This window comes from Camelus ferus, chromosome 4 (assembly GCF_009834535.1).
Source record: "Camelus ferus isolate YT-003-E chromosome 4, BCGSAC_Cfer_1.0, whole genome shotgun sequence".
NCBI lineage: Eukaryota > Metazoa > Chordata > Mammalia > Artiodactyla > Camelidae > Camelus > Camelus ferus.
Window position 1 is genome coordinate 72,274,920 of NC_045699.1, and position 27,378 is coordinate 72,302,297.

Sequence of the window (27,378 nt, forward strand, 5' to 3'; positions counted from 1 at the left end):
TCCCCAGCCCTCATCGGAGGGACAGGGAGTCCTGGCTGTGTGCACTGTTCAGAGGATTCCATCCACCACCCTGCAGTCACAATGCTGGGCTCGCAGCTGGTACTTGGCACTGCCACCCTGGCTTCACTTCCCCAGGGCTGGAGGGTCCGGGTGCACGAGCAGGTAACCTCCTGCGTGTGTGCTGGGTGCGGTCATCCTCCCAAGCTGAACACCCCAAGGAGCCCCCAGCTGACCTGGAGAGGGTGTGATGAGGAGCTGGCCAGCCCAGGAACAGGACACTTCAGGTCAGAGCCTTTGTCCACAAGAACTTGGCCGAACTGTGGCTAACCAGCCCCAAATTTAAAACCGTCATGGATTGCACACTCACGAGCCATGTAGTACTTCGAACACTTCAGACACACTCTCTCATTACATCTTTATAGTCACCTCGTAAAGGCAGTGGGTATCAGATGTTTGTTTACAGATGAGGAAACAGGCTCAGAGAGGTGAAGTGACTTCCCTGGGGTGGCCCAGCATGGACTGATGGAGCAAGACTGGGCCACACCTGAGTCTTCAGGACCCTTCGTGGCTCCCTGGGCCTGGCGGGTTTATGCTGACAGGGCCCTGAGAGTCCCCAAGGCCTTGCATGGGAGGGGGCTGCCCTGCCTTGGTTCCAGGGGATGGTGAGTCCCACAGATGAAACTCCATGCCTTGTCCTGAGGGCGAGCGAGGGCCTGGGAGGTGGGTATCTTCCTTATGCCACCAAAGCACTGAGTTCTTGTAGAAATTATCAGGTCTTCAGTGTGACCATCACACAGAAAAGATGGTGTGGTATTAGGGGTCCCCGATTGCCTCCTTGGCCCCCTTGGGCCACACAGGGAGGAAGGAGTGGCAAGGGGAGATGAGAAGTTGAAGACTGCGAGGTGGCCTCCGTGTCCAGGCAGCTGAGCCAGGGCTGTGCTCTTGCCCCACTTGGACTATCTCAGCTCTGTGGGAACGAGACCCCCACTCCGTCCTGCCCCACACCTCTCAGTGACACAAGGCTTCGGACTTGGGGAGACGCCTCAAGCAGACCCTACCGCCATGCTCAGCCATGTCCCTCCTAGAACAGGCAGCTTTCCAGGAGCCCCCGGGGCCCTGGCCCTCGGCCTGCACAACAAACAGTCAGGTTTGTGTAGGCTCTCAGCTCTGCCGGGGAGATGAGGCAGGGTTCCGGGAGGGCTGCGGGGTGTCTGTTCTCCACCCTGTGCTCACTCCAGTGTCTGGTGTCACAGCAGCACTGCGATGGAGGAGGGTCGGCATACCCCGTCACCCTCCCCAGGCCATGTCTTGGGGCAAGGACCCAGCCTCTCACCTCCTGGCACATTTCCTTCCCCCCGGTGTCCCCCCTAAACCAAACAGAGGCCCTACCCTCCGAGCACTTCCATGGGCCCTGCTTTGTCTGGGCCTTGAGGCCAGGAGAGAATACCCAAAGCAGGTCAAAGTGCGGAGGAGGGCAGAGGCAGGCACGTCCAGGGAGCCGGTAGTCTCCTGGGGTTCTGCCATTGAAGGAGGCTTTCAGCAAGAAAGGGGCAAAACCAGGAAGCTGCAGCCCCCAGCCTCCAGCCACGTGGTTCCCTGCCTGCCCACACCTCCCCACAGCCCAGCCAGCTTGTGACTAAGGAAAAACATGCAACCACGCTTATGCAATTAGGAAAATGTTATTTTTCAAATGGTGCCAGATCCTGGGGGTTGACCCCGTGACCTGGGATGACAGCACGCAGGCGTGTTGGGTCCATGCTACCCCTCATGGCTTTACTGAGACGGTCCTTGAGCAACTCCTGATGGCCGTCGGATAGGGTGCTGGCACCTGCCTGCTGCTCGTGCGGGGTTCAGGGAGCCTGGGCCAGGCTCTCGGTGGGGCTTGGGGAATGTGCCTTCCTTTGCCGCTTGAGGACAGAGAGGAGGGATCCATAGTGCCCACCTGAGTGGACCTCATGTTCCAGGTTAGTGGCGATTGCTCCCGGCCTCGATTTTTCAACACAGGCTCTCAGTGTGGTCAGCAGACCCCTGCACAGGCCTGGAGGTGGAGCCGGGCTCCTCTATCACCTGTCCCTTACGGGGACAGGCCTGACCGTGTGAAGAATCCCCCTGCCCCAGCTCACGTGCCCTCCCTGGAGTGACTTAGAAGGGGTCCAGGGGGCCCATTCCCAGGTCTACCACCACAGCTGACGTGTTGCCCCCCAGGGGTCTTGGCTCCTAGAGGAGCCGGGTGAGAGCAATACTCAGCCCCACAGGTAGAGACTGCAGGAAGAGAATTCTTGCCTCCCTACAGGCACCCCACCGTGGGCTGTCTGAGGGGCAGGACTCACCCGGAGGGTCAGATGGATGCCAGAGGACCAGGAGTCCAGGTGCTGGCTGGGGCCGGGAGCCACGGGGTCTGAGCTGAGTCTCCCAGCTGTGCTGACGGCCCAGGCCTGCATTCTGTCCATCTGTGCCGTGGAAGTGAGTCCCCGCTCATTCAGTTGGTTGTGCAGCTGCTTTGCTGGGTCAAGTACCACCATGCTGTGACGGGGCTCCAGGGGCGGCCAGCGAGCTCTGATTTGGAGGGCAGAGAGGTCCTGGTGCTGATGTCCCGAGGGCTCTGAGGGCTGCTGTCCCAGGAGGCTGGGAATCGGGAGCCTTGCTGCATGTGGATAACTGCTGGAAAAACTCACTTTGGCTTAGAGATAGGGGCAGGAAAGGTAGAGGAGTGGCGGAAGACAAACATTTGGGCCCCAAAAGGCTGCAGACCACCAAAGACCCTCTCCGTTTACCTGGTCTGACCCTGTTCCCCTGCTCCACCACTGCCAGGTCTCCTAAACTCAGGTGATTGCATTAGGGGTCTCTGTGGCCCCAGAGTAATGGTGATATTGGCAAAAGGGCAGCTGGGGTCTCAGGGGGATCCTGCCCTCCCCCGCGGGCACCACCTCCCAGGTTCTGATCTGACCTGAGCTGCTTGGCCTCAGGTCAGGCTGGACCTTGGCCTTGGGAGGCTACAGATGAGGGCCTCTTCTTAAGTTCCTGGTCACTCACTTCCCTCTTCCCATGCCCAGCAACCTGAGGTTCTGAGAGGGGGTCTTTGAGGCAGAGGTGGGTGTTCTGGACCCTGAGGAAGGCTGAACAGCCAGTGTTGGCAAAGTCTGTGTTGGGGTAGCTGCATAGCCCTGGTGAGGGTCTTGAGTGGTGTGAGCGCCTACCCCTGGTGTCGGCAGTGGCCAGCCTCCCCGTGCCCTGGAGGCACTTGGGAGTGGGCCTTCTCAGGCCAAGCAGCTGGGCAGGAGCTCGTATGGTGCAGTAGCCTGGGGCTGCGCTGGACTTCTAAGCTGGCCCGGGGCTGTGGGGGTGGTGGGGTGGGGGAGGGGCCGAAGGGAGGGCTGCTCGGGCGGGGACCGGGCCAGGAGGGCGGGGGGTTGCAGGGCGGTCGGGCGGCTCTGCGGCGCGGCGGGCGCGGGCGCGGGCTGAGGGGGCGGTGGCGTGTGCCCGCAGGCAGCCCAGCGCCGGGGACGGCGGCCACGGAGACGGTGCGCTCCTGGACACCGCCAGCCTCAAGATGAGTGACCTGGACTCAGAGGTGCTGCCATTGCCGCCGAGGTACCGCTTCCGGGACCTGCTGCTGGGCGACCAGTCCTTCCAGAACGACGACAGGTAGGGCAAGGGGCGGCGCGCGGAGCTGTCCGTGGTGCTGAAGGCCGCCGCTGCGCCCGCAGCCCACGCCCTTCAACTTTCTCGGCGCATCCGGACAGGAGAAGTTTGAGAGGGTGGGGAGCATTTTCCCGGGAGGGGCCTGGAGGTTGGGACGGGATGCTCTTGTCCTGGGGAGTCACCCCAGTGACCGATTCCCGGGCCGGCTTCCCCAGGTCTGCCCACAGGCCCCCCGCACCGCTCGCAGGTCTGCTGATTTTGGGGACAAGCCAGGGCCGGAAGCGCTCTGTGGCGGAGTCCTGGAGTCTGGCTGAGGGCTGGCGTCCTCCAGACGCTGGCTGTGGTCATTTATTATTAATTCAGTGATGGTGTCCTTCAAGCTTATGCCATGGTCACTTACAGAGAGTGATAGCATCCCCTCACCTCAAATTCTCCTGGCCAGAAAAAAAAAAAAAGGCAGAATAAACTTGAGTCTCTCAGTTTTTCAGTAAAGGACCAGCAAAATGAGCCCTTGGGAATAATTCATATGCTGAGGGGGCTGGCAGGAAGCTGGGAGAATGTTGCTTTTCTTTGCCTTTTCCCCAAATAGCTGTCTCGGTAAACACCCAGCACTTTAGCTCCGTCAGCCTCCGGGGAGGTGCTTTTATGCTTGCAAGTGAAGGCGAGTGCCAAGGACTCACACTGGAGCCTGTGGGCCTTCGGACCCAGTCCTCTTCCCTTGCAGTGTGGTGGGTGACGGGGGCCCTGGTATCTGCAGGTCTCCTTCCCCACCAGTGCTGAACTGGGTTCGTGAATCTGCAGCACCCCCAACGGTGCAATTATTCAAGTTAGTACATAAAGTCCATGAGGTTGAAAATTGCCAGGACCCGGAGGAGCTCTGAGAATAATCTGCCGCTGAGGCTGCAGCTGAGGAAGGAGTCGTGCTCGTGAATAAGGTCAATGTGTAAAGACTGTGTGAGGCTGGTGGAACAAGATGATAAAATCACTCTGCCTGCTGGAAATGGAATATCTTTCCTGCCAGACCTCACAGACATTCGGTTTCATCCTCCAAGTAGAACTGGGAGGGGATATTGAACCCAAGGGCTTCACCCACGTGGAATCAAGGGTGCAAGCCCAGCAGAGGGGCTTATTTCACCCTGTAGTTCTATGTTGTTGGACTGAGTGCTGTGGTAACAGGTAAACCCATGCAGGAACACGTGCCCTGGTGAAAAGCTCATTTAATCCCTGCGTGGGGAGAGGCGGAAAAGGGTAAGTGGTCTCGGCCCAGCATGTGCGGCTGGGATGCAGGGCAGGGCTAGACGCTTCCCTAAGCCAAATGCGAGCTCAGCTTCTTCCTGAGTCGTCACCAGACCCTCAGCACCTGCTCCGTGGGGACTTGGTTAATTCTTGAGAACAGCAGCCCTCGAGGTCCTTCCACTGTTGGACAGGAAAGCGTCCCTCTCCCCGAGTGGGCCTGGGGCCTCCGAATGCTCCAGAAGTGCCAGTGACTACAGCTGATGTAATTGCAGTGGCACATCCCTCGGTGTCAGGCCTTTGCCATCAGCCGTAGGGTGGCATGTGTCTGCCTGGGGGGAACTGTCCTTGTCTCTTGGGAAACAGGAGGCTGGCACTGAATCCTCCACCAGTGTTCTGGGTCCTGTGGTTCGGAGTTTTTTATTGTGGTAAAAGATACAAAACATAAAGTATAAAGTGAGCTTGGGTACATTCAGATCAGATCACCACCACTTAGTTTCAGGCATTCTGTCATCCCAGAAGAAAACCTCATACCCATCAGCAGTCACTTCCCAGTCCCCCTCATCGCCTGGCAACCCCCCAGTCTCCATCCTGCTTGACCTTATTTTGAGGGGAAATGACTTCTGTATGCTGAGCCCAGGGATCTCATGCTTGTGTGCTGATGGTGTTCGGTGGTGAGCTATATGTGTGTGGGTGTGTGTTTGTGTGTGTGTGTGTTTGTGTTTGAGAGAGAGCGAATCCTCCAGAAGAAAGACCCCCGTGGTCCTCAGGCATGGGGACACTGTGCTGGCATCTATAGGACTGGCTGGCCCTGGGGAATTTCAGTGAAAGGGAAGGAAGTTTGGCTACTGCAGCCGCCGCAGGCCGTTTGGGGGAGGGTCCCCCTTCTCACCCCAGAGAGAAGGTGCAGGGCCTGGGTGGAGGTGGCCTGGGTGGAGGTGGCCTGGACGAATCAGCATTGCAAAGGGGGCATCGAAGCTGTGGTTGCCCTCCCTCTGCATCACAGAGGTGGGGGGTGCAGGGAGACCCCCCCACACTGGCACAGGGTGGTCTCAGCACAGTGATGGCCCCCACAGCACCCCTCTCCAGCATGCTCCTGGGTCCCTGCTGCCTGGAATCCTCTCCCAGTCCCACTCACGCCCCAGGGTAGGCTCTGTGGGTCGAGTGGAGGTGCTGCTGCCTGACTGCCAATGGGCTGTGTGTGGGTGGGCAGGGATGTGGGCCTGCTTCCCTCCAGGGAAATAAAGCCACAGCCATGAGTCACCACAGCCTCTGTGGCCTTGAGGGGAAGGAGGCTCGGCTGACGTGGGCAAAGGAGGCAGCCCTGCTGCTGGCCAGCCTCTCCTGAGAGGGAAGGAGGGGAACAGTGGAGGAGGCGGGCAGAGCCAGAGTGGGCATGCCGTCCAGGCAGCTACGGTCCTGGGGGGCTGTCACTGCTGCCTGCCAGCCAGGTCTTGGGGATTCTGGGGAGCAGGACTCCTGGCAGAAGGGCACCTGGACCCTCCAAGGCCTGAGGCTCAGGGCTCCCTGCCCTGTTCTGGGACAGCTCACTGCCCCCTCACCCCAGGAACCAAGGGGCAGCTCTAGGAGACCCCTCCCTGTCCTAGAGTGGACCCTCCAGTGGGTCTGGAAGCTGAGCAGTGGCACCTGGTCCTGGGACGGACTCGGCATCTGAGGGCCTCCTGCACTGCTCAGGGGCTATAGGCCTGGCCAGGCTGTGAGCCCCTACGTCTGGACCTCTCCCTATAGAGGGCCAGTGACCACCGGCCCCCTGAAGGGCGGCCATAAGGAGAGCAGGAAAGGGCTGTGGCAATGGGGCTTTGGTGATTGTCAATGTTTCTCTGCTGCCTAGTCTGGAATGTGGACATGAGGCTTCAGCCCCTCCCTGTGCCCCCGGCTTAGGAAGATGGGGGACAGGGGCACTCTATGCACAGTAGTGGGGGAGGACACAGGGGCTGTCACACCACTGGCTGGTCTTCCACAAGGGGCAGAATCACCAGAAGGCTGGGAGGGTGGATGCAGAGCCACAGGTGAGGAGAAGGGGCCAGCCAGGTGGCCTCCTGGCCTGCATGCCGGGGGAACAGCTGCCTGCCAGGCCAGGACCCGGCCCAGCAGGGACCCTGAGCCTCAGCTGGAGGTGGCGTCAGGGTCTGTGCCCTCCCCGCACTCCCAGGCGTCTGAGTGGAGGATGGGTGGGTGGTGAGGTCCTCTCTGGGGGCTCTGGTGAGGGCATGCCTGGAAGGCGGGGTGGCCAGGCCTCCAGAGGTCAGAAGGCCGCCCAGAAGGGCCCCATTCGGCTGTTTCCCTAAGTGTTTCTGACAACAGAGGATGGAACTTGAATAACACCAAATATTGTTTCACATAACAAGCCGAGAAGTGGGGGGACAGGCCTGCACTGGCAGGAGCGTGGGGGAGCCGTGAGGACAGACCCCTGCCTAGCCCTGCAGGACCTTCCACCATTGGCAGCCATGGTCCCTGGTCCCCTGGACTGGGTGCAGGAAGGAGCAGACAGGGCTTGGGGAGGTGGGATCTCTGCTGGAGGTGTTTCCCGTCCCACCACCCCGCCCCCTTGGCTGAGCAGAAGTGGATGAGGCTGCCCCTAGGGTGGGGGACAAAGCAGGCTACCCCTTGGAGCGAAAGCCCACCAGGCCTATGCGCCGGAAGTCACGGTGGGGGCAGAGATCCCAAGGAAAGGCTCCACCCTTAGTGTCCTCATCTGTAATTGCTAAAACTGAACAATTTCTGAGCTGGACTGACGAGAGCGCTCCCAGCCGGGGCATAACTGGCTGGCGAGGGTCATAAGCATCCCAGGTGCTGAACTGATTTAAATTACCCATGCCTGCACCACTCAGGGCCCTGCCTGGGTCTGTCCTCCACGTCCTGGCCACCCTCCATGTCTGTCCCCCTGCCACTCTCTCCCATCACCGTGCCTGCCCCACCGCAACCTGCCTGCATGCCCCGCTGACTCAGACTGAGCCCCGCCCAGATCAGCCTCCCCCACACCCTCCCTTGGGAGGGAGCTTTGCTCAGTGCTCTGCTTCTCCTGGGCGCCCCTTCCAGCACCCCCACCCCACCCCCGCTCTCTGAAGCTCCCCACTCCAGGACAGTTAGCCAGGTGTCTGGGCCAGAGTTGGCCTCAGGATCCTTGAAGGTACCCAGGCCCATGATGGCCTTAGCAGCTTTGGAGGGGTCGCTGGTGGGCCCATCAGCTGTCCTTTGGGGGTGCTCGGGGGACACTGGGGTAGGCTGGGCTGCCCCTGCACCACCTGCTTCTATCTTGAGGGCCTAGACAGGACCCCACCAGATCCCAGGTTCCCCATGAGAGGTGCAGGTGTTGGGGTGGCCGGGGCTTTGAAACAGGATCCAGTAGGGCTGAGGACCCCTCCCCCTGTGCTTCCCATCATCCCAGATCCATGAGGTCCACTGTGGGTCCCGGGGTCCCTGGGCCTGGATGACCCCTAAGGCCCTTCTCAGCAGGCCGTCTGTGTCAGACCCAGGGGCCTTTCTGGGAGTGCACTCCCGGGAGCAGGTGCCTGGGGTAGTCCAGGGAGTCAGGAGCAGGCCCAGTGGTTAGGACACCAGGTGGACAGGCTGGGCTCCACCCAGGAGGCCAGGGACGTGAGGCCAGGGAGCTCACAGGTGGTGCGCTTGCGACCCGCCCGCCTCCCCCAACAGCAACTGCTAGAGCTAGTTTGGCCTGGTGTCCCAAGAGAACACCTCTGTCCAGAGAGGCATGACCCCAACTCGGGGGCTCCCTGGAGATGGCTGGGCAGAGGGTGGGGACAAGATTCAGAGGGTGAGGACTTGGTTCTCTGCTCACCGGTGCAGGGCCTAGGGCCTTCCCGCAGGCCAGCACTTGCGGGGGTCTCTCAGCTTGGGGGAGTGGTTGAGGGGGCTGTGGGGATGATGTTGACCTCTGAGAATCCTGTGACCTTCTGCCTGTGCAGTCTTCTCCCTTCTGGCGGAAGGCCCCTGGGATGGAGAATTCGGGTGCATGGAGAGGAAGGGGAGGAGGCAGTTCGTGGCCAGACTTGAGGGAAACGGGATGGGGTGAGTCTGAGAACAGGGACACCCACCGCCGAGAGTGGGGGGTGGTGCTGTTTTAGGGGCAGAAGAGGGCAGAGGAGAGGGCAGAGCACTGCTGGAGGGAGGGGAGAGCCACAGGCAGGTGGGGCCAGGGTGAGGACTAGGGGCTGGGGGACCCCACAGTTGCCCTGGACCTGAGCCTCTCGGCCCACCTGAGCCTTGTACGTGCAGATCACAGGGATGGATGGGACATGAGAGGGTGCTGTCACAGTGGAGAGTGGCCGCAGGGAGTCAGGATGGGACCCCACCTGTGCCAGCCAGGCTGAAGCAAGCTGATTCTGGAGCAGGCCGAGGCCCCCGGCGGTCCTCTGGGTTCTTCCTGTGCAGGGCTGAGCTCGGGCCACAGGGTTATGTTTAAACTTCCCGGGTCTTCCTTCCACTCAGCCACAGTCAGGATGGGGCGAGGTGGGATCCTAGCTCCACCCTGGCCAGGAGCCTGTGTCTTTTGCAAACCCGAAGTCCTCAGAGGACACAGGCGGCCATGGAAATGGCTGCGGCCCTGGCTGGTGGGGCCTAGGCAGGTTGGGGGTCTCCTGCCACCGTCAGCTCCATGTAGAGTAGGACTGGACAGTGTGCGGGGAACGTGCCTGGCGGTGGCTGTCATGCCAGGAAGGGACGGCTGGCATCACAGCAGGGCCCCCACCCCAGCATGCTGGCCCTTCTGCACCCACTGGGTTCTCCGGCAGGACTGGGGACACAGGGAGCACAGGGCTACCCAGGAGCTGTCAGGATCCATCCCAGGCTGGGGACAGCCAGGCAGGGCCTGGGACTCTTCCCGGGTCGGCTCAGCAGTGGCCCTGAAGAGATGCCCACGCCCTGACCCCTGGAACCTGTGATGTGGCCTTACACGGCAAAGGCTTCGCAGCGTGAGCAAGCTAAGGGTTTCAAGGTGGGGACAGAGACCATTCTGGCGAGTGTTAGATGCGGCCAGCGGTGTCCTTATAGCAGAGTGATTAAAACAAGTGACTAAAATATTTTGTTAAGTGTCTCTTACTACAATTAAAAAAAAAAAAGGAAGCAGAGGGAGATTTAACACAGAGAAGTCCATGTAAGGATGGAGGACAGGGGTGATGCGGCCACAAGCCAGGGAGGCCAGGGGTCACCAGCAGCTGGAGGAGGCAGGAAGGACCCTCCCCTAGAGCCGTGGGGTGGGGTGGGCATAGCTCTGTGACACCTCGATTTCAGTCCAGAGATAACTGATTTTGGACCTCTGGCCTCCAGAAGTTTAAGTCCCCTAGTCGTGGTCGCTTGTAATGGCTGCCTAGGACACTCACAGCGAGAAATCTCAGTGGTTTGGGGGTTAGTGAACACTAGCGAGAAATCACCTCACTTCTCTCTGGGGCAGGTAAGGACGAGCGGACAAGCACCTGGTGACTCTTGAGGTGGGGGTACCTCTCCCACCCCCAGCCCAGGGGGGCCGGGCCAGTCCCTGGGAAGCACAGACTTCATGTGGCATTTATGGGGCATCTCCTGAGACTCACGTCTGCAATGGGGAGGGGCAGGATAGGAGGAGGCATCTACCCTGAAAACTTGGGAAGCCTAGGGTGATGCCCAGGAGGTGACCAGAGAGCCTGGGGTGAGTGGTGGGGGCTCTTGGGGAGAGGGGCAGCACACACCTGGCTTGGGGAGGATGCTTCCCCCGGGGGCCCCCAGCCTATCCTGGGTTGGTTTGTTCAGTCTGGGAATATTATGTCATGTCTGGTTATTTGGGCTTACAAACTCCTTTTAACCCAGACCGGCGCCTACCCGGTGTGGCCCTCCCGGGTCTCCCACCCTCATCGCCAAGCCCAAGAAGGGGTGTGATGTCACACCAGGATTTCCTTGCTTGGAAGTAGGATCCTTGCAGGTGATTACGTAAACGTAACATCATTAGGGTGGGCCGAATCCTAATCCAACGTGACTGTGTCCTTTTAAAGAGGGGAATTTTGGAGACAAGCCTGGAGCGGGTCCTACCTCAGAGCCTCGGAGGAGCCAGCCCTGCGACACCTTGATCTCAGACTCCTGGCTCCAGAACTGGGGAAGGGCCAGCCTGTTTCTTACCCCGTCGGGGCTGTGGTGCTTGGTCACGTCGGCCCCAGGACCTGCATACCCATGGCAGTTTTGCATTATAGTTAAGGTTACTAGTCAGTTGGTTGAGTTAATCAACAGAGGTTGGACCCAGTCTAGTTGCGGTGAGCAGAGCGTCTTCTCCAGCTCTGGGAGCACAGGGGAATCTGACACACGATGGCTGGCTTTAAAGATGGAGGGGCCAGGGGGAGGCAGCCTGTAGGGGCTGAGCAGCCCACAGCCAGCAAGAAAGGGGGACCTCAGTTGGGCAGCCGCCAGGAGCTGGATCCTGCCAACTGAGCCTGGAAGCAGATTTTCCCCAGGGCTCCAGGCAGAAGCCCAGCCCTGCCAATGCTGATTTCAGCCTTGCGGGGCCTAAGCAAACACCAAGCTAAGCCGTGCCTGGCCTGCTGACCTAGGCACTGCGAGATAATAAACCTGGTGCTTTAAGCTGCAGAATCGGGGGTGATTCATCATACAGCATAAGTAGCTGATACACCCGGCCTCTTGTCCCACAGAAAGTTCCGCATCTGCGTGTCGGGTTTCCTCTTGGTGGATGGTTCAGCTTGTTGGTGTACCTCCAGTATTCCTTGTAACCTGCATGTTGGGTCCATTTCCGGTGAACGGAACTGGAATGTTTCATGCAAGAGAGCATTTTTAAGTGTCATTGTAGTCCCGTGTTGCCCTGCATCTTGGTTGTCCCTCCATTAGAGGTGGCCAGATGGGCCTGTGGTACACCAGTGACAGCCCCACCCTTGCACGGGGTAGTTCCACTCCGCTCCTCGCTGCAAGGTGACCCATCACCATGGGAACATGAGCCCTGTGCATCTGAGGTGGCAGCCCCATGGGACGCCCTCCCTGAGCCCCACGCTCCACGGCGGCTTGGACAAGCCCCTTTCCTGTTATGCTCCTCCCTCCTTGAGCGTTTGCCACGTTCTTCTTTAACTGGTGGTTTTCCTTCATCACTGGGAGCTCATTGTCCGCCCTGAAATATAATTCCTGCTGAAAAGGCAGGAAAACACATTCAGTCCTTTCCCCTTAATTACCGGTTTTCCAAGTGCATTGCAGCTGCCTCGAAGGGTGGCAGCCGAGGGTGTTTTCTCCGGACTCCTCTCTCTGGGTGTCCTGTACTGACGGATGCTGTTACACACATTCACCCTGTGTGATGGCCTGAGTGGTGCCCCCCCGCCCCAGGTGTCCGCGTCCTAACCCCTCAGACCTGCAAGCATCTCAGGTGGCAAGAGAGGCTTTGCAGGTGTGTTGAGCTTAAGGCTCTTGAGATGGGGGTGGTCCTGGGCCATATGGGTGGGCCAGAGCCACGTGAGGAAGGGCCACAAGGAGGAATGCAGACGCCTCCAGGAGTTGGAAGAGGCCGGGAAGCACTTCCCCCAGAGCCCCCAGAAGGCAGCAGCCCTGCCCACATGTAGATTTTAGGACTCGGAACCCCAGAGCTGCAAGAGAGTAAACCCGTTGTCTTAAGCCGCTGTGTCTGTAGTAACTTGTTACGGAGGTAGGAGGTAGGAGGTAGGAGGTACACCGTGTCTCCATCTTCTTCGGCCGGTGGGAGCCCTTCCGGCTGGATTTTGTACTCTTCTTTTTTTTTTTTTTCCGAGTTTTAAAAAATTATGTAAAAATACACATGACATAAAATTCACCACCTTAATCATTTTTGAGTGTACAGTTCAGTGAAATTAGTATATTCTTTTTAAAAATGTTTTATTAAAGTATAGTTGATTGATAATATTATGTTAGTTTCAGGCGTACAACATAGTGATTCAAACTTTTTATAGATTATACTCCATTCAAAGTTATTATAAAATATTGGCTGTATTCCCTGTGCTGTCCAATTACCCTTGCGGCGTATTTATTTTACACATAGTAGTTTGTAGCTCTTAAACCTCTACCCCTATTTTGCCCCTCCCCCTATTTTGCCCCTCCCCATCCCCCTCTCCCACTAGTAACCACTAGTTTGTTCTCTGTATCTGTGAGTCTTTTTCTGTTGTTATATTTATTCATTTTATTTTTAGATTCTGCATATAACTGATAACATACAGAATTTGTCTTTCTCTGACTTAATTCACTAAGTATAATACCTACAGGTCCATCCACATTGTTGCAAAAGATAATACTTCATCCTTTTTATGGCTGAGTGGTATTCCACTGTATGCATTTATTACATCTTTCACCAGTCCTCTGTTGATGGACACTTAGGTTGCTTCTGTAGCTTGTTTGCTGTAAGTGATGCTGCTGTGAACACTGGGGTGCATTGATCTTTTTGAGTTAGTGTTTTCTTTTTCCTGGATACATACCCAGGAGTGGAATTGCTAGGGCACACAGGCATTCAATTTTCAGTTTTTCGAAGACCCTCCATTCTTTCCTTTACAGTGGCTGCACCAGTTCACATTCCCACAGTGTACGAGGGTTCCCTTTTCACCACGTGCTCACCAACATTGGTTATTTGTGGTCTTTTTGATAATAGCCATTCTGACAGGTGTGAAGTGATCTCTCATTGTGGTTTCGATCTGCATTTCTTTGATGATTAGCAATGTTGAACATCTTTCCATGTGCCTGTTGGCCATCTGGATGTCTTCTTTGGAAAAATGTCTGTTCAGACCTTCTACCCACTTCTTAATCCAGTTGTTTGTTTCTTTCATATTGAGTTGTATGAGCTGTTTATATATTTTAGATAGTTTGGATATTAATCCTTTATTGGTCATATCACTTGCAAATCTTTTCTCCCATTCAGTGGGTTGCCTTTCCATTTTGTCAATGGTTTCTTTTGCTGTGCAAAAGCTCTTAAGTTTAACTAGGTCTCATTTGTCTGTTTTTGTTTTTATTTACTTTGCCTTGGGAGATAGATCAAAAATACATTGCTGCGACTTATGCCAAAGAATGTTCTGCCTATGTTTTCTTCTAGGTTTTGTGTTTTTAGGTCTTACATTTAGGGCTTCGATCCATTTTCAGTTTATTTTTGTATATGGTGTTAGAGAATGTTCTAATTTCATTCTTTTACGTGTAGCTGTCCAGTTTTCCCAGCACCACTTATTGAAGAGACTTTCTCTTCTCCATTGTGTATTCTTGTATCCTTTGTTGTGGACTATTTGACCATGTGTGCGTGGGTTTACTTCTGGGCACTCTAATCTGTTCCATTGATCTGTGTGTGTGCGTGTCAGAATTGGTTTGTAGTAAAGTCTGAAGTTAGGGAGCGCGATACCTCCAGCACTGTTCTTCCTTCTCAGGATTGCTTTGGCCAGTCAGGGTCTGTTTTGTTTTCATACAGATTTTAGAATTATTTGTTCTAGTTCTGTGAAAAATGCCATTGGTATTTTGATAGTGATTGCATTGAATCTGTAGACTGCCTTGGGGAGTATGGTCATTTTAGCAATCTTAATTCTTCCAGTCCAAGAACACAGTATATCTTTCTGTCTGTCTGTGTCATCTTCAGTTTCTTTCATCAGTGTCTTATAGTTTTCTAAGTACAAGTCTTTTGTTTTCTTAGTTAAATTTAGTCCTTTTTATTTTATTATTTTGATGTGATGGTAAATGGGATTTTTTAAAACTTCTCTTTCTGGTAGTTCATTTTCAGTTTATAGAAATGTAACAAATTTCTGTATATCAGTTTTGTCTCCTGCAACATTATGGAATTCACTGGTGAGCTCTAGTAGTTTTCTGGTGGCATCTTTAGGATTTTCTGTGTATAGTTTCATGTCATCTGCAAACAATGGACCGTTTCTTCCTTTCCAATTTGGGTTTCTTTTATTTCTTGTCTGATTGCTGTGGCTAGGACTTCCAATACTATGTTGAATAAGAGTGGCGAGAGTGGACATCCTTGTCTTGTTCCTGATCTTAAAGGAAATGATTTCAGCTTTTCACCATTGTGATGTTAGCTGTAGGCTTATATATATAGCCTTTATTATTTTGAAGTATGTTCCCTCTATACCTGCTTTGTTGAGAACTTTCATTATAAATGGATGTTGAATTTTGCCAAGAGCATCTTCTGCAACTATTGAGATGATCGTATGTTTTCCATTTTTCAATTTGCTGATGTGGTGTATCATATTGATTGATTTGTGGATATTGAACCATCCTTGCATCCCTGGGATAAATCCCATTTGTTCATTATGTATGATCTTTTTACTGTTGAGTTTAGTTTGCTATTATTTTGTTGAGGATTTTTGCATCATTGATTGTTCATCAGTGATATTAACCTGTAATTTTCTTTTTTTGTGATATCTTTGTCTGGTTGTGATATCAGGGTGATGCTGGCCTCAGATTGAGTTTGGAAGCATTCCTTCCTCTCCAGTTTTTTAGATTTGTTTGAGGATAGATGTGTACTCTTCTCTCACTGTTTAGTAGAATTCACCTGTGAGGCCATCTGGTGCTAGACTTTTGTTTGTGGGATTTTCTTTTTAATAACTGATTCAATTTCATTACTGGTAATTGGTCTGTTCATATTTTCTATTTCTTCTGGATTCAGTCTTAGAAGATTGTTCATTTCTAGAAATTTGTCTGTTTCTTCTAGGTTGTCATTTTATTTTTCCTTTTATGTCTGTTAATATTTGTTTTATGTATTTAGGTATGCATGCCTATGTTAGGTGCTTATGTATTTACAGTTGTTCTGTCTTCTTGGAGTGGTCCCTTGATCGTTATGTGATGTCATTCTTTGTCTCTTGTGACAGTCTTTGTTTTAAATTTCCACTAAGCATATCCCTGATGTGCAACAATCATCACCATCCATCTCTTCCATCTTCCCAAACTGAAACTCAGTCCCCATTAAATACTCATTCCCCCTCCCCTCCCCCAGCTCCTAAGGCCGGCTTGCTCTACCCCTCACTTGATTTGCTTTTCCTGTCTTATTTATTTAATTAATTTGGGGGGGGGCAATTAGGTTTATTTTACTTATTTATTTATTTAATGGAGGTACTAGGGATCAAACCCAGGGTCTTATGCATGCTAAGCACGTGCTCTACCACTAAGCTACATCCTCTTCCCGCCCCAACCCCGTCTTATTGCCTAAAGAATTCTTTCTTCATCCTTTAAGCCCAGTAGATTAATGGGATCAATATCTGGGCGTGGTGTATCCTGTATCTTATTTTCCTGGAACTCAGTGTGTAGTGATTTCATCATGATATTTCCCAATACTTTCTAAATATGTTTTAAATACTTAACCCAGGGTGGGGCCTCTGCTCAGGGGCATGAGCAGTTCTTTGGGTGAGCATGCCCCACAGCTCTTACCTCCTGGATCCTCTCCTCTGCCTCTGTGCCAGTGGGGCTGTCCCTCTGTCAGTAACTCCATTTTCAGTCATGTCTTTTCTGGTTTGGGTTCACTAGTGACCCCATGTGATTTAGTGTTTGGGCTCTCAGCTTGTTTCCAGAGCTCTGCAGTCTCTGTTTTTTCTCACTCTATTGATATACCAGACTTATGTCATCTTTGAGCTGGTCCCTGTCAAGCTGGTTTAGTGCTTGAAGCCTTTGTGGGGAATTCCTTCTGCTCTGGGTCATGTTTTATTGTCAGCTGGGTTCCTTATCTTATGAAATCCGACCTGTTTCTCCCCCTTTTTCCTTCTATCTCTCACTTCCTTCCTCCCTTCTTCCTTCCTTTTAAAATTTTTATTTATTTATTTTAATTGTGGTAAAATATACATGAAATTTACCACCTTAACCACTTTTAAGTACACAGCTCAGCGGCACTAAACACATTCACTTTGTTGTGCAACCATCACCACATCCGTCTCCAGGACTTTCATCTTCCCAAACTGAAGCTCTGTGCCCAGTAGCCCCCTCCCCTCCCCCAGCCCCACCATCCACTTCCTGTCTCTGTGGATTTGACTCCTCTAGGGCCCTCAGATAAGTGGCTCCTAGGATTTTTCCTTTGTGTCTGATTTATTTCACTGAACACAGTGTCTTCAAGATTCATCCATGCTGTAGCCTATATCGAGATTTCCTTCCTTTTTATGGCTGGGTGATATTCTGCTGTGTCCACTATGGTTGTCTGGTTGTCCTTTGAGACTGTCCAGAGAGGGTCTGGGAAGCCCCCCGCCGCCTGCTCCTCTGTCTCCCCCTCTCAGGTGTTACCACCCCTCTAGCTCACCCCTGACTGAGCCCCCCTTACCCAGTCCTCCGGGGAGCCTGGCTGGTTCCATCTTCAGACACAGCTTGGATGCCGCCTGGTTGTGCCTCTCTCCCACCCCTACCCCTGCTCCCACCCTGCCAGTAGTCCCCATGCACAGGATGACCCCCCAGCCCCCGCAGGGCAGCCGTGCGGCTGGGTGCAAATGCTCGAGCAAGGAAGATTATTCTTTGTCTGTGCCCGCCCCACCCCACCTCGCAGCCATGGGGCCTGAGGCCATCTGAGCCCCATGGGAGTGGGCAGTGCTGGGATGACACCTCAGGGCCCGGGGGCCTGGGCCTGCCCTCCCTGCCCTGCGGGTATCCAGCTGGACACTCCTCACAGTGCCCCAGGGCCAGGGGATGCAGGGCCTTAGGCCACTAGTCCAGACAGGAGGGGTGTCTGTCCTCCCCACACTGGAAAATACCTCTAGACTCTGTATGACTAAAGCAGACCATCGCTTTCCAGGTAAGTCAAACCTTACACAAGTGATGCGGCAGCCCCCAGCCCACTCCCAGCTCTAACTACCACCCAGCGGCCTGTGTCTGTCTTTAGATCCCACCACACAAAAGGCCGGACATGCTGCCCTTGTCCCCTGGCTCTGACCCCTGACCTCAGACACCGCTGGTCCGTGCTGACCGACTGCGGTCTCAAAACCCAGGCCAGGAAAGACAAGACTCTGCACTGCTGGGCCACGCGCTGCGCCCTCCGCGCAGCTGGGCGTGAAGCCCTGTGCTCTTGCAGATGGGGCTTCTGTGAGCATCCCAAGACAGGCTGCCACTTGATGATGCTGCTCCAGGAAATTGCGTGCTGGTCTCTTTGTGGAACCGAGAGTCCCAGGGACCTGCTTTCGCCGCTTGCCGAGCGCACAAGTGAGTGTCCCTGACGGCAGCGGGCCCTCTGTGCATGGACACAGATGCGGAGGCCTAAGGTCGGTCCTGCCAGCTGTTTTACACACATCACAGTGTGTCTCACAGACCACCTGGCCTGAGACCCTTGCAGCCCTCACTTTCTGCAGCCCCTCGGTGTCACCCTACAGGAAGGACGAGGAGTGGCCGACATCGGCTGCCCCTCTCCCCAGGGGCCGGCAGGTGTCTCCTCGAGCTCTGCTGGTGTAAGGCAGACGACGACGGATGTGGTTCGCCATCGAGAGGGACGCACATGTGAGCGTTTGCTGAGACCATCAAATGGCTTTACATGCTTTACCCTGACTCAGCACACCTCCCTCCCACAAACCTCCTGTAAGCGCCAGACGCTGGTGGTCTGCGGGGGTCACAGTGGGGTAGAAGAAGGAGGCAGGCCGGCCGAGATGGAGCCTCCGGTCTGACGTGAGGGTTGGGGCAGCCTGAGTCCCTGCAGCCTGAGACAGCTGTGCCTCTCCAAGCCTCCTGCTCCCAGCTGGGCTCTGGGGCTGCCAGACCCTGAGCCTTGGTTCCCCAGGGCCAATACCAGCCGCTGTGTCCCAGGTGAGTCACCTCAGCACCCCAACCTCCCAAATCTGAAAATGCAAGGAATTAGGCAGAAAAGCCACATAATGTGGCAACAGGGCGCAGAGGCGCAGTGGGCCGGTCCTGGGGTCCTGGCAGGAGGCCTTGCTCAACTCCTTCCTGTCTGGGTCTCCTGGAGAAGCCACTTCCTCCCTCAGCGCCTCGGTTTCCCACTTTGCAAACGGACAGAAATCTGCACTCTCCCTCAGCTGTGTGTAATCAGACAGTCGGCGCTCACCCGCAGCAGGGCCTCCGGGGGAGACAGCTCTCCACGAAGTAGCTGCTTTATCCACGTCTGGGATCTCATGTCCGGCATCGAGCCGAGCCTGGCACGTGGGCACCGGTAAACCAGTACTCCATGGACTGACTCCCGGACCACTCTGGGGGGAAGGAAACAGGAAGAGGGCAGACCCTGAGTTCCTACCAGAGAGGGGGCAGGCAGCGACTTCCCACCTGGCCAGCGGGCTGGACCCACCTAACCTGGGCAGCAGGGGTGGGGGCTGCGAGGTGCCCATGGCTCTGGGCCGGCCATCTGGAGCCCCACCTGGGTCCCCAGGACCACTGCCGGCTGTGACTTGGCACGTGGCCGAGCACCAGTGGCGCTCTCCCCTCTCCAGCTGCCCTGCCTGTGGTGGTGAGCGGCCAAGAGCCACCAGCTGTCACTGCGCTACTATTCCTCCCTTCCCCCGGCGCCGTGACTGTCCTTAAGACTATTACTACGACTTCCCTTGTGAGGCAGCCCCTGGCAGCTGCGGGAGGGCGCTGAGACCCCTTCCCATGTGGGGCGTCCTCTTTGCCCAGGGCCTGCCAGGGCGGGGGAGGGACCAAGCCTGGGCGCCCCCGGGCTGCCCCCACGGCTTCCCAGCCCCCCTCGGCCGTTCCACTGCAGCGGCGGCGCGGGGAGCGCGCGGGGCGGCGCGCGGAGTTGGTAGCGCCCGCTCCGCCCCCGCCCCCGCCGCCGCCGCCGCCGCCGCCGTGCGCTCCCGCAGGATGGCGCGGGCCAAGCTGCCGCGTTCGCCGTCCGAGGGCAAGGCGGGTCCCAGGGGAGCCCCGGCCGGCGCCTCAGCCCCCGAGGAGCCGCATGGGCTGAGCCCGCTGCTGCCGGCCCGTGGGAGGGGCTCCATGGGCAGCGACGTGGGCCAGAGGTAGGGGCGAGGGCGCGGGGTGCCGCCGGGAGGGGCTTTGCATCTCTGCCGCTCGCATCCTGCACGGTCTGCGCTGGGCTGCACTCGGCTGCACCTGCCGCGTTGCCTGCAGCCCCGGGAAGGGAGGGAAGGAAGGGACCCCAACCCAGGCGCCCTACCCACCTTCTGTGTCTCCAGTCTGCCTTAGGGAGCTTGTGGGACCCCTGTTCCCTACTGCTTTTATAGGCTGAGCGCAGTGGGCCTGCAGGTAAGATCAGAAGGGAGAAAGGAAGTGGGGACCTGGGCGCTGTGCCAGGTGGCTTGGTGACCACTGCCTGAGCCCTGTCCCACTGGAGGCTGCACTCATATTGGTTCCAGCAGCCACCTGGAGGGAGGCAGGGCCAGCATTTGTGTCCCTCACTTCAGAGGTGAATTGTGTGAGGCCCAGGGTGGTCCGGGGGCTAGTGGAAGGCTGCACAGCAGATTGGGGCATGGATGCATCAGGGCTTAGGCTCCCTGGGGCTGGTGCCCAGAGCCAGTGACAGCTGGGGTGCAGGAGGCTGGTTCCCTGGCCAGGCAGGGGCAGGGCTGACCCCTCTCCAACCCCTCCTTGACCATGGATGCAGCGCAACACCCCCATTTCATGGATGAGGACACTGAGGCTCAATGTCTGCAGCGCTGATACTTAGCCAGCACCTTCCCTGTGCCAGGAGCCCTTCTAGATGCTGCGGGGGAAACGGAGATGAATCAGACCCACTCTGATGTGGGCACACATCGTGGGCAGGAAACCTGTGCCTGCTAGAGGTGCAGACTTGGCCGGGCAAGGAGAGTGAGGGCTTCCTGGGGCTCTGGCCCTTCAGGGGGAGCACGGAGAGGTGGGCAGGGCCGAAGCCTGGAAGGGGGTGCCATGCCTCTTCAGGGTCGGGGCAAGGAATTGGCAGGGACTCAGCCTGGCAGATGGTAGGACAAGGATGCCTGGGGGGCCTCCTCCTGCCCCTCCCTGCTGCCCACAGGCCATCCAGGCCCCTCCCTGTTCTCACATCCCATTTCCTGCTCCTCGACAGGGCAGTGAGGGGCAGCTGCCTGATGGTCATTCCCATTTGCTGGAGGAGACCGCTAAGGCTGGAGGTTAAGTGTCTCTAACAGGCACTCCTGGTGGGTTCAAGCAGCTCGTGGGCAGCCCCTGGGCAGGGAGAAGGCAAGTGCTGGCTGGGCCCTGGGGACCAGATACCTCTCCTCCCCATTCTCTTCCTGGACGCTATGCGGGCCAGTGAGTCCAGAGCCTCTGGTTACAGCCAGCCTGGCCCTTGCAAAGAATTGGCTCCCTTCTGTCCCTGTTCCTGCAGGGATACAGGGATGGCAGGTCCTGCCCAGGCTGCATCTGAGCCCACAGTGCAGCATGGGAGCTGTGGTGGCAGGGCCACCTCCTCCAGGAAGTCCTCCCCCCCCCCCACACCCACCTGTGCCATCCCCAGTCCTGTGCTGACTCTGCATGGGGCAGCGTCACTCAGTCCCCGTGCAGCACCTGCGGTGCAGGGTCCTAATCAGCCTCCTTCTGCAGAGTAGAGGAAAGGGGGCTGTCTGCAGCTGCACAGCAGGCCTAGCAGCATGGGGGTCTGCAGCCACCTCTTCCCCCTCAAGCATTAGATGTGGAGTTTGCTCTGATGGGAGCAGCAGGGAGCCATGGCAGGTTCCTGAGCAGAGGAGAACTTGCAGGGTTTCAGGGTTTGTTCCTTAAGACTTCAAGTCTGATGGAGATTTCAGCAAGACCAGAGCAGGGAGGTAGGTGCCCCCTGCCTAAGGGAGCCGGCGGCCATAGCTCCTGCAGCTACCCCATTCTACATGCTTGGCCATCTTTGGGAGCCAGCAGGGTCAGGGCTCACAGGGCCATGAGGCCTCAGCCCTCTCCAGGGTGGCCCAGAGCCGCCTGAAGGCCTCATTATTGCTGGGAAGGTAGCGAGGCAGGGGGAGGAATCTCTACTGCCCCCAAGGGACTGAGCCACAGGAAGGTGCTTGCTCCCGACACCCTGCCCAGAGCAACTCACCTCCGCCCAAGCACCACGCCCCCATCTCCTGGATGCTGTGGGCCAGTGTTCATCCCTCCTCCCCCCAGCCCCTGCCTGGGCTCATATCTCAGGGGTCTGCCCCTCCTTCTCTGTCTGCGCCTCCAGCATGGGGTGGGGTGTGAGGGGAGGGGTGGTTAGGCCTGGGGCAGGGGTGATGGGAACCATCACTTAAGAGGTTTTGAGCTAAAGAACCAGTGAAGGAGAGGCTGGCCATGTAATGAACTCTCCTGGTGGATCAGGAGTTTGCGCCCCCAGCAACCCCAGGGCTGAGTGGCCTTGCCGCTCACAGGTGCCACCGCACAGCTCACACCCAACTGGGCCCCAGTGCAGCCTCTGCCTCCTGCCGCCTTCTCCCTGGGGGCTTCCTCAACCACGATCTTTTTCCTGGGTCTGCGCAGAGTGGTAAGCGATGCCCACACTGGGTGGTGGACAGGCCCGCAGGCCTGCTGGCGCAGTCGACACTCCTGCAGGCAGAGCCGTTCCCATGTGTGTTCATCAGGAGCCCTTCCTCCAGTCAGGGCCAGGGAAGGCGAAGCTGCCTACATGGACTGGGGCTCCAGTTTGGGGACCTGCTGGTGGTGGGGGGGGGTGGTTCAGCCCTGGCCTTGGAGCCCCAATAGTTGTGAGCAGGAGGGGCTCCGAGAGCCAGGATGGGGTGGGGGTGCTAAGGCCCAGCACTGTCCCCCAGGGCCGGGAGGGGCGGCAGGCAGGGGCCCACAGGAGAGCAGGGCAGGCCAGTGTGCTGGCTCCTGGGGACTCTTGCAGAGAACATGGGGATAGGGGCATTTCCCGGGCCCCCCAGGCTGGTAGGGATAGAGTCACTGGATGGTGTAGGCAGGAGGCTTCCAGGTAGGTCCCAGCTAGGTGCACTGACCTGGAAGGAAGGAGGTGGAGGGACAGGGCGGGGCTGGAGGGAAGGGCCTGGTTACTCAGCCACTCTGCCCCAAGTGAGGGGCTCACTGGTGTACTGTTGGAGAGCACTTGCAGGGGTAGCCTGGAAGACATGGTGGGGCCCCGGTGACAAGGAGCAGGCTGAAAAAAGATCTAGCAGGTAGAATCCTGGGGTCTGAGAGTTGCAGGGAGTCGTGGCAGGGTGTAGGGCACACTGTGGACAGCTGAGTTTGGGGGACCTAGAAGCATGCCCGGGGTAGAACTCTAGGAGGCAGAGCCCAGGCTGGGGAGTAGGGACCATTGTGTGGGTGTGGGTGGGGCCACAGGGGCAGGGGGAGGAGTGGGAGGCTGAGGGCAGAAAGAGAGGAAGAGGGTCCCGGGGAGGGGGGAGCAGGAGGACCTGGGCAGAGAAGTAGAAGCCAACAGGAGGTGAGGCCTGCAAGCTGGGCCATGGGGCTGTCTGCACTCCCTCCCTCTCCACCTCCACCCCCCAGCCCATAGGTTTAGGAGCGGGGCTCACCAATCCAGGACCCTCACCAGGAACGGACATCCAAGGAGGGACTTGCTCAGAGCTGGTCTGATGGGAGGGCGTGGGTAGGAGAAGGGAGCTCCCAGAGGTGGGATGGAGGGTGGAGTCAGGAGCGGGGCCTGGGGGGGATTGAAATCAGCAAGAGACCCAGGTGGTGGCTGCAGTGGCCCCTAGAGGCAGCTGGTACCCCCAGGGCCCTGACTCGGGGTGGCCCCTCTGAGCCTGGCTGCCCAGCAAGGACCGGCCTGGGGGGTCAGGGCCCACCTCTGCATGCAGGGCCCTGGGGGCTTCTGTGAATTATGGGGGCTGGGAGGTCAGGGGAGCAAAGACTGCGGGAAGCAGCAACTCAGCCAGCCCAGGACCAATCCGGAACTCTGCGTCCGAGTCTGCACACCCGCCCTCGCCCTCCCCGCGTGCTCAGAGCCCACCGTGTACCCACCACGTCTCACCCTCGGGCAGGCTGCAGTGTGGCCCTCCCTCCTGCTATTCTCAGAACCCCTCAGGGCTGTCTGAGTTCACCTGCTGCAGGCAGAGCCCCACCCCTTACCCCGGGCCTAACTCTGCTGGCCTGCTACCCCTGAGCCCGGAAGCCGCCATGCTGGGGCCCCTCTTCCCCCACAGATCCACACCTTCATGCGGCCCCCTCCCCTCCAGGAACCTGGTCTCTCTCTGCTCTCCGTGTCTCCTAGTCTTCTCTCGCCAGCAGCCCCTTACCCACTCTCCTGCTGTGACGGGCTATGGTCCTGCCAGGCTCCTGCCACTCCAGTGCAGCTGTCGCCCCAACTCAGCACTGGGGCAGCGCCCAGGCCAGAGGGAACCTGAACCAGATGAACATGCAGAATCGGCTGGAAGCTCCCAGCAACCCCAGGCTCAGGCCCATTTAAGCCCGGGCTTCCCCTGCTCTCTTCGGCGCCCAGCCCCCACCATGCCCTGCCAGGAGCTCTAGGCTGGGGGCCCTGGCGGGGCAGCCTGCCCACCCAGAGGGCCCTACACAGGCAGGCAGGCAAGTGTCTATGACCCCACCCTGCTGGCCAGCTCCCTCCTCCCCGCCTGTGGCCTTGGGAAGGCGGTGGTCCTCTCTGAACCTTGGTTTCCTCTTCTGGGAAATGGTTGCTTTAAGAATTAAAAAAAGAGGCCCCCTGAAGTCCTCTGCAGAGGAGCTGGCCTTAGATGGGCGCATCACCAGCAAAAAGCAGACCCTCTGCACCTCCCACCCTACCCAGCCCCAACACAGGCCAGTCCTGGGAGCCAGGAAGCTCAGCTCCTAGCAGCCTCTCTCTCCCTCCCAGTCTCCAGTCTCCCATAGGCACAGGCTATGTCCACCTTGGTGTCAGCGGGCTGCGGCCAGTCTGGGAGAGCCCTAGGCCAGGCCACCCAAAGGGCAGCAGATGTGTGTTGCTGACTCAGTAGAGGGGGTGCCCTGGGAATCCCTAAGAAGGGTTAGCTCCCAGCATGGGCCTGTTCTGTTGCCAGGAAGCCGAGGGGCAGGGTGGGGGGCGCCATGGCCTGTGGAGTGCAGGGGAGTCAAGGGGAGGCCAGCAGGCTTGAAGACAAGGAGCCCTGAGCATCATGTCCAGCTGGTGGCCCTGTGTGGGGCCATCCTTCACTGCCATCAGCCTCCTGGGTGTCACGGGGGCTGACAGTGCCACTTCCTGGACACTGGGGTCACCCAGGGCTTGCAGCAGGCTCAGTGTGGAGCAGGAGCTGTGAGGACTCGCCACACCTGCTGCCCTAACCTGTTCACTGGGCTGCAGGTGGGGTCCTGCGTGGTTTCCTGATCTGGCCTGGGCAGAGTTGAGGTGCATGTGCTGGCACTGCCACATGCGCCGCGCTGCTTTCTTGGGCACCAAGGGGCCAGGCCCAGTCAGGGGTGTGTGCGCGTGGGCGCGCCTCTGCTGCCCTTGGACCCTGCCCAGATCCTCTGTGCGCCTGTGCCTACGCCTGGTCTGGGAGTCCAGACCCTCCATCTGTCTGTCCACCCCGCTGTCCACGTTGATGTGTCCACTCCGTTCTGTCCCCAGGCTTCATGTGGAAGATTTCAGTCTGGACTCCTCTCTGTCTCAGTAAGTGCTTTGCTTACAGGTGTCCTCCAGCCCCTTGGCAGACCCTAGGGGAGGGCGTCTCGGCCCGTGCCAGCCCTGGTGGGAGAGTCCACTCTGCCCAGCAGCCCCTGTCCTGCAGCCGGACCTTGGGCGGGGCTGAGGCTTGGGATGGGATGATGTGCGGTTCCCTGGGGAGGAGACAGGGAGGAGGAAAGGAGGGTGTCCAGAGGCGAGTACCCCCTTAGTCCCACAGTGATGGCTACAGCCCTGGAGAGGGAATGGGGACCCCTGCCGTGGTGCCTGTGTGGAAACAGGCCTTTAGGTCCCACTGAGGCCCTGGCTTCTGCCCACCGCAGCCACCAGTGCAGGTCCTGGCCCCTGGGCGGCTGGCTGGGCTGCACCGCTGTGAACCCCACCAGGCTTTACCAGCTTCAGTTAAGATTTACGTCAAGTTGAAAGTGCTTTGAGGCTGGGGGACCTGATCCCCGCTCAGCAGCCATGTCAAGTGCATTCCTGGGAAAGAGCCCCTTGCCCGCTCAGACCCACGGCGTTCAGTGCGGCCTCCGAGGGGGGCTGGGTTATTCCATTAATCAGCATCAGTGGTGGCGACAGCCACGCCCACTCGGTACTTCCCGTGATGCCCTCCACGTTGCCACGTACAACCCGGGACTCGGTGTCATCACCCCCCAGCAGGAGCCTGGGAGCTGGAGGCTGGACCAACTTTGGGCTGCAGTCTCCCAGCCGGTCCCCTGTTGGGTAACGGGTGACTGGGAAGGCACCTCCACGGTCACAGGGCTCTCCAGGCCCCACTGGCTCCCCAGGAGCAGGGCTGAGACTGTGGGAGGAAACAGAAGGTTACAGCCACCCAAGGGGCTGAGGCTGCAGTTCCACTGCCCCAGAGTGGAGTTGTCACTGGTGCAGCAAATGTCCCCAGGCCCTTGGAGGCCCAAGGAGGCTCCCCAGGACCCCTGGCTCAGCCAAGGTGCCAGACCCTCTTGGATGTGTGTGCAGTGGGCCGCAGGTGGGGCTACCCTACTGGGGAGGACCAGCCAGGCCCATCTGTCAGTCTGAGAGGCCACTGTCCACCCTGCCGGCCCCTTGGAGCCCTCCCTTTCCTCAGTGTCCCAGGTACCCACTGCAAGACAACCTGGGAAGTCGGGTGTCCTGTGGCCCAGCCTGAGGCCCCGTCCCCTTCCACCCTGCCTTGGAAGTGGAGCCAGAGCCACCCTGGTGAGAGTCCAGGCGGGGTGAGAGGGATGTCCCCGCCAGAATGTTTTTTGACGCCCATAGGCAAGTCTGCAGGCTCAGGGCTGGCTGTGCTGGGGGGCAAAACAGCCCCTTCCTCCCCCTCCAGCCCAGTGACCTTCCCCAGCGGCCCCCCTGCCAGTCTTCTGTGCCTCCAACCCCAGACCAGCCCCAGGCACCTGCCTCCCTGGCCGGCTCCTTACCCGCCCACCCCAGGACGTGGCGTTGCTTGGGGAGCGGAGCGGGCCACGTGTCTGCCCTTGCCCGGGCCCTGGGCTGGTCACAGGCTCTGCCCATTCTCAGAATAGCTGGCCTCAGGGGTCAGTAGTTGGGCCTGGGCTCTGCTTTTCCTTCTTGCCCACGGCTCCGTGGCCTCCTGTGTGGAGCTCCCAGGCACCTGCTGCAGAGCCACCCGCAAGCAGTGGCAGACAAGGGAAAGAGGCAGCCGGACCTCAGCCCCATGTGAGTGTGTGGCTGTCATGGCTGGGCGGGTGGGCCTGCCTGCGGTCGTGTGCCTGGTGTCTGGCCACCCTCCCGCCAGGGCCGGCCGCCCGGCCCTGCATTTGCAGCTTCCCAGCCCAGGCCATCTGCCAGCACCGCCTGCCAGGAATCCCGGGAAGACCCGCCCCCCGAGCCTGCCAGTCAGCAGGGAACGCTGCGGCCCCCGCCCTCCACCTGCCCTCGCCTGGCAGGTCCCAACCTGATGTGGGGTAGGTGGGGTTCAGGCCACTTGGCTGGAACAAGGGGACCTCCTCAGGTCCACCCCAGTGTGGGCAAGACTCTGGTCACAGGGAGGCAGCAGGCCCGGGCCGCACACCGGGTCTGAGCTCGCTCTAACACAAGCTGTGTGGGGATGGGGCAGAGCTACCTGCTGGGAC

At 58.1% G+C, this 27,378-nt stretch overlaps 1 protein-coding gene across 1 annotated transcript in view; it reads left to right on the forward strand.

Moving 5' to 3' along the window:
- Positions 1-27,378, forward strand: part of KCNT1 (potassium sodium-activated channel subfamily T member 1) — a 62,828-nt gene that overhangs the window by 5,097 nt on the left and 30,353 nt on the right. The window contains 1 exon segment of the mRNA XM_032478751.1: positions 3,487-3,645. Within this exon segment, the coding sequence (XP_032334642.1) occupies positions 3,551-3,645 (95 nt within the window). The 5' untranslated portion in view covers positions 3,487-3,550.